Source organism: Plecotus auritus (assembly GCF_963455305.1).
Source record: "Plecotus auritus genome assembly, chromosome: 2".
NCBI lineage: Eukaryota > Metazoa > Chordata > Mammalia > Chiroptera > Vespertilionidae > Plecotus > Plecotus auritus.
Window position 1 is genome coordinate 35989631 of NC_137771.1, and position 6609 is coordinate 35996239.

General features: G+C 59.8%; 1 protein-coding gene across 1 annotated transcript; it reads left to right on the plus strand.

The window, feature by feature from the left end:
- Positions 1-456: 456 nt before the first annotated feature.
- On the plus strand, positions 457-3357 carry DMRTA2 (DMRT like family A2; the record flags this gene model as incomplete). The annotated part of the gene is made up of 2 exons (XM_080655521.1): positions 457-1027; positions 2309-3357. 2 exons carry the CDS (start codon positions 457-459, stop codon positions 3355-3357), a joined length of 1620 nt encoding a protein of 539 aa, XP_080511647.1.
- Positions 3358-6609: the final 3252 nt, after the last annotated feature.

A 6609-nucleotide genomic window follows, 5' to 3' on the forward strand; every position in this document is an offset into this window, starting at 1 on the left:
ATGTTCCTGTTTTGTCTTAGCATCAATCTGTTGGATCAAAACAAATCCCATCAAACTAACATTTCTATCGTCTCACCCCGAATGAAGCTAAACTTTGGGGGATACTGTTGTTGTTGGTTGTTTTCTTTTCTTTTTCAAATTCTCCTTATATCCATCTGAACCAGTGACCTTTCAAACTTTGTTTTTATTTTTCCAGCAGAACCACTGATTCAGACGAAATCTTACACCCAGCCCACAAATCAGATATAAGAAGAGCTCGGAAGGAGTGGGGTGGGGGGAATCTCGGCCTTACAAGGGGGCTCCAAAGGCAACCTCCTCCCAGCCATGTGACAAGCAGGAGCCAAACTTCTGAGTCCGAAATTGCCCTCTCTCAGCCTGGGTTTCTCGAGGGTGTGCTTCAGCTTCGCGCACTGTGCCCTCCTCACCCCAAGTCTCTCCCCCTTCCCACTGTCTTCCATGCCAGGTTCTGACATGGAGCTTCGCTCGGAGTTGCCCAGCGTGCCCGGCGCTGCGACGGCGGCGACGACAGCGACGGGGCCGCCCGTGGCATCTGTGGCCTCGGTGGCGGCGGCGGCGGCGGCGGCCGCTTCGCTACCGGTGAGCGTGGCTGGCGGCTTGCTACGGGCGCCTCCGCTGTTGCTGCGGGCGGCGGAAAAGTACCCGCGGACCCCCAAGTGCGCGCGCTGCCGCAACCACGGCGTGGTGTCGGCGCTCAAGGGCCACAAGCGCTACTGCCGCTGGAAGGACTGCCTGTGCGCCAAGTGCACGCTCATCGCCGAGCGCCAGCGCGTCATGGCGGCGCAGGTGGCGCTGCGCAGGCAACAGGCGCAGGAAGAGAACGAGGCGCGCGAGCTGCAGCTACTCTACGGCACAGCCGAGGGCCTGGCGCTGGCCGCGGCCAACGGCATCATCCCGCCGCGACCCGCCTACGAGGTCTTTGGTTCGGTGTGCGCCGCCGATGGCGGGGGGCCGGGAGCCGGGGCGCCCGCGGGGACTGGAGGAGGCACGGCGGGCGCCGGGAGCTCAGGTGAGAGCGCGGCCTGGCCGGGAGGAGAGGGGAGCCGTAACGGGGTCCAGGGACTTAATTCAGTACCGAAAGAGTAGACTTCCCTTCTCCACACGTACCTTCTGCTAGAGTTCACCGCGCACCCAGCCCCCATTTGGGGCATAAGTACATAAACTCCCTTTTCTCCCCTTTCTGAAGCATTTGCATTTTACTTTTCTTTCACCGCGGGCCCAATTGTGAACGCTTTAGTTTTATCTCCTCTAAACAGACAGGTTCCAGCTCCTGCTCACTTCGCTGGGCCTTCTCCCCAGCGCGGAAACCTGCGCGTCTTCTCCTCGGTTCTGTGCTTTTCCACCCGTCGCAGTTGCCTCCTCCACTTCCCAACTCTCTTCGGAAACCCGACCCCCGCCAAGCCCCCTCCTCCGCCCCGCCCCTCTTTCTCTAGGTATCGAAGACGACTCGTTCTCTTTCCACTTGTGATTCCGGTAATCCTGTTCCCATTGCTCCTCCGACAACCGCAGGTCGTGCCCTGCTCCTTTCCCCACTTGTCCCCGGCTTCTCAGAGTACGCGCGCTCTCACTTCCCTGGACGCCCTTTCCTTTACCCCTCCACTCCCTGCCTGGCCCCACCCTCTTCTTCAAAACTCTTAGCTTTTTCTGGGGAGGGAGGAGACCTGGCGGGCGCCATTGGGGCCGTCTCAGCTCTCAGCTTGGGAGACAAGAACTTCTTAGGTCTTAATTTCGGAAAGGGTGGCTTTATTTATTTATTTTGCCTGTAGAGAAGTTTGGGATCTTGTAGATGTCCCAGGCGCTTTCCTATACAGGCTATGCTGCCCAGGGCCAGAGGGCACCCCGGCCTGGGCTGGCTCCTGGAAGCACAGGGGTGGAGTGGGCTTTTCTATACGGTGTGTGGTGTAGCTGGAAGTCATGTTGGCTCCTGTTTGAACCCAGGGCCAGGTCACTCTTCCAGGGCGGGCAGGGCTAGGAAGGGGATAATGGTGGAGGTGTTAGGGCACAGGTATAGGAAGAAGGATACTGACTATCGAGTTTACAGGGTGCAGGTGGTTGGGGTTCTGGGTGCAGAAAGGGGACGGTTCCCTGGGGGCAGGGAAGGAGAGACAGGGCTGAAGGGACCCAGAGGAGGGAATGGCAGAGCAAAAAGAAAGGCGCATTGGAGCCCAAAGAACGAAGGTCGCGGGGCTCCCTGGGAAAGGAAACTGGGATGCAAAGGGCTGGGGTGCTGTGGGTGTGGTCGCCTCCCCACTGCTAACTGTTCTTTACATCCCCATTTCTCTCCTCCCAGAGGCCAAGTTACAGAAGTTTGACCTGTTCCCCAAGGCACTGCTTCAAGCAGGCCGGCCGGGCAGCCCGCCCCCGCCACCTGGGAAGCCCTTATCACCCGACGGTGCGGACTCGGGTCCCGGGACCTCATCCCCGGAGGTGCGGCCAGGCTCGGGCTCCGAGAACGGCGACGGCGAGTCCTTTACGGGGTCGCCCCTGACCCGGGCCTCCAAGGAGGCAGGTGGCAGCTGCCCGGGCAGCGCTGGCCCCGGAGGCGGTGGCGAGGAGGACAGCCCAGGCTCAGCCAGTCCTCTGGGCTCTGAATCCGGTTCGGAGGCCGACAAAGAAGAGGCAGAGGCCCCTCCAGCCCTAGGGCTGGGCGGGGCCCCGGGCCCAAGGCAGCGGACGCCGCTGGACATTTTGACGCGCGTCTTCCCGGGCCACCGGCGAGGCGTCCTGGAGCTGGTGTTGCAGGGCTGCGGCGGCGACGTGGTACAGGCCATCGAGCAGGTGCTGAACCACCACCGCGGGGGCCTGGCGGCCGGCCTCGGCCCCACCGCGCCCTCGGATAAGGCTGCAGTGGGTGCAGCAGCTGCGGAAGATGGGTGGCTGAGCCGGGTCGACGCAGCCGCCGGGGGGCCCGGGCTGCCAGCGCCGCTGCAGGCCGGCCCCGCCGCACCCCCGCACCACAGACCTTTGCTAGCCGGCGCCATGGCTCCCGGGACGCTGGGTTCGCTGAGCAGCCGCTCGGCCTTCTCGCCTTTGCAGCCCAACGCCAGTCACTTCGGCGCCACCGACGCAGGTGCCTACCCGCTGGGCGCGCCGCTCGGCCTCAGTCCCCTGCGCCTGGCCTACTCGGCGGCAGCGGCGCACAGCCGCGGCCTGGCCTTCATGGCTCCTTACTCCACCGCGGGCCTGGTGCCCACGCTCGGCTTCCGCCCGCCCATGGACTACGCCTTCAGCGATCTCATGCGCGACCGCTCCGCCGCCGCGGCTGCCGTGCACAAGGAGCCGTCCTACAGCGGCGGCCTGTACGGGCCTATGGTCAATGGCGCCCCTGAGAAGCAGTAGGGGAGGGTCCTGGCAGCTGGGCGCTGGGCGGCCCCCAAACAGGGACCCCAGCCTTGTCCCCGTGGGCTGCCGGTCCCCCTTCGCCCAGTGCGCTCTCTGCATCCCGGCGGGGGTCCTCTCGCTCCAAGGTGGTTCTCGATTTTGTTTTGAAGGGTGGGTGGGAAGAACTGAGCAAAGTGGAGCAGCTACAGACGCAGTTGTTCTCGGAGGAGGTGTGAGGCCCTGATCCTCATCCCCCACCCCCTCCCTAAGGTTCCCCAGCCCTTGCAAAAGCGACAATTCTTGCGAATTCGAAGTCTGTCTCCATAGCGCAAGCCTCTCCTTTAAGCTACGCCCACCCCGCCCTTGGCTCGAATGGATGGCAGGATGGTCCGAGAGTGTCTTCTGTGTCTCCCCTCCCTTTAAAGAATTTTAAATATTTGCTCTAACAAATATAAATTTAGGATGTATAAATCTCTTGGCACTGAGTCGAGTCTTTGGGACACACATATATATCGGTATCATTGTTTAAAAAAAGGAAACAAGTTCTACGGTGCACTTTCCTCATTGCGGTATTTGTCGCTCTCTTTGTCGCTTATGCCGGTAAGCATGGGTTTCCTTGATGCAGTGTGAGTTTTTATATATGTATAAATCTATATATAACCTATACATATATATACAAGCCAGTGTATAATGTTATAAAATGGAATTCTAAGTTATTAATTGTAATCTGTAGGTGACCTCGGTATTAACGTGAAAAAAAAAACAAGAAAAAAAAGGACAACATGGAAAAAAATTAGACTCTGCGCGCATTGTACTTATCAGGTTTTATAAACTAAATATATTGTAAACTCCGGACGGATCTTGCTCACCTGCCTGGGTCGGTCTCTCCCTAAGGAGCGGTCAAGGTGAGCGCTGAAGCGGGAACAGCGACTTGTGACTGAGCCAGACCTGTCCTCCCGCAGGCCCACCCCTCCTGCCGGGACTCGCCGAGCACCCCAGCCAAGGGCGGCTGGGGGGAAACGCTGCTGCAGAGAATGGCTCACTTTGTGCTTTCCTTCGCATAGACATGAGCTAGAAATAAATGTTATTTTCTAAGAAAACAACACCGAATCCCGTCCGGCTCATCGGGCAGCGGGATTGGAAAGGTCTTGATTTCCTGCTCGGGCCGTGGTTCCAGGGAGAAACTTGACCGAAGTCTGGGCTGGTCCCTGACCCTCAGGAGTGCGGGAGGAAACTTCTCGTGGCGCCTGGGAGGGCCCGTGGCTGAGAACTCCAGGAGGAACAACGCCTGTTGCGCCTCCCCGTTGCGCCTCTGGAACCCCTGTCCCCACTCCCGGCTTGGGCGCGCCGGCCTTGGCAGGGTCGCCTTGCCAGTGCTCTGGGTCCCGGATCGCGAGCCTTTCTCCGGAGTCCTGCGAGGCTGGCAACCAGGTTCTGGTTCCCCCGGGGCGCAGATTTGGGCTCAGCCGGGTTGTACACTGCATGCCTCCCTTCTCAGAGAGATTTGGGACCAGGGGCTGCCGAGGCGGCATCTGGGGAGGGAGGGCTGCAAGGGAAGACAATCTTCCAGAGTTATTTTTGGAATAACTGGTATTCCAGTTATTTTGGTAGTGGGGTGCTGCTCCCGCCCGAGGTGAGGACCCCACTCTGCACCCCTTTTACTTCCCTCCTCAAGTGGAGCTGAGCAAATTAGCGGCTCCAGGGCCGACCCCTCCTCCCGCGGTCCATCCCGCTCCGGACGGGGTGACTCCCCCTCTTCGGGAAGCAGGGTGCCCCCTCCTCTAGGCTGGCCCCGGCGACATCCCAAGGTAAACTTCTGGGGCCGGCTCGAGTTCCGCCAGGCGGTGAAACTTAATAGCAGGACAAGAAAACGGTTTAATAAAGAAGGGCTTTAATAGGGAACTAATTTGATTGAGTTGCCTAATTCCACTTTAATTGGAAAGGGGTTTCGCTGTTTGGTTATAAAGTGCGAGGGTGATGGTGAGATGGAAGTGGCGGGGGGAGAAGGAGCGAGAGAAGAAAGATGGTGACAAGAGATGGGTGAGAGAGAGAGAGAGAGAGAGAGAGAGAGAGAGAGAGACACTGAAGAAAGGAACCGGGAAGTGTTACTTAGAAGCAGAGGCGGCGGAAGAAAGCGCGGGGAGCGGCCAGAAGTGTGAACTTTCTTGCCCTTCACCGCTACGCGCTCTCCGGCCTCCTCGCCCTCCTCCCACTCCGGCCCGCGCTCCAGCGTCCGCGTCCCAGCCTCTGCGCTCGTCCCTCCCACAGTGAGCCTAAGAAGGGGATGCGTTTCTTGATTTCAGGAGGGACCTGCACTGCGTCTCCTGGGGCTCCAGTGCTCAAGCCAGACCCGAGGGGGGCGCCCCTGGGCCCAGGCTCCCCACTCCCAAGAATATCTGCAGCTTCTTAGATGTTGTATTTTCGTTCATTCGCACTGCAAAACGGAAAGAATCCCGTGAGCTGTTTATTATCGGCTCCACTTCACAGAGGAAAACTGAGGTCCAGAGTGGTTTAGGGACTTGTCCAACCAACCATTCGGGAATTCTGGATCCCTTCTCTGCACTGTTCCAGCGGCGGAACCCTTCTCCTCCCGCGAAGAGCTTTCTGCTGGCCCGAAATGGGGACTCTGCAGAACCCCTCCCGCTACCCAGGCAGCCGCGAGCAGAGAGGCTGTGGTCTCTGGCTGTGAGCGTCTCGGGTGGAGTCAGAATGGTTCTAGAGGAAGCGCGGGAGCAGAGTAGTGGGGTTTCCAGGTTCCTCTCTTCCCGGCCCAGCGCGTCTCTGTGGCCGAGGCCCTGTGATGGAAACCCATGGCGTCAGTCACAGCCTTGACACCTGGCTAAGTCCTGATCCACGCGCGCCCCTGCCCCACTGCGCACTTCGCTGTCAGGAATAGTGAGGCTCAGAGAATGCCGGTGACCAGCCCAGGACCACACATTCATGCTCCGAGGAGCCAGAATCAGAACCCAGGACGCCCAAGCCAGGTTGCTAAGTAGCAGTGTGTACTGGTGTGTGGGTGGGTGGGGGGGAGCTGGGTGGGTGGGTGAGTAGGTTGGGGAGCTACCTGGGGCGAGGGAGGGGGCTGGGGCCTGAACTGGTTCCCCTGTGGAGGTTGCAGGCACCCCTGATGGTGAGGACAGGGGCAGGAACATCAACTCTTTTCTGCTGGGAGGGGAAGATGGGATGGGGCCTCTACTGTCCATGTTTATTCCCTAACTCCCCTGCCTGCTGGACCCGATCTGGTCTGGGCACTGGGAGGACCTGGGCCTG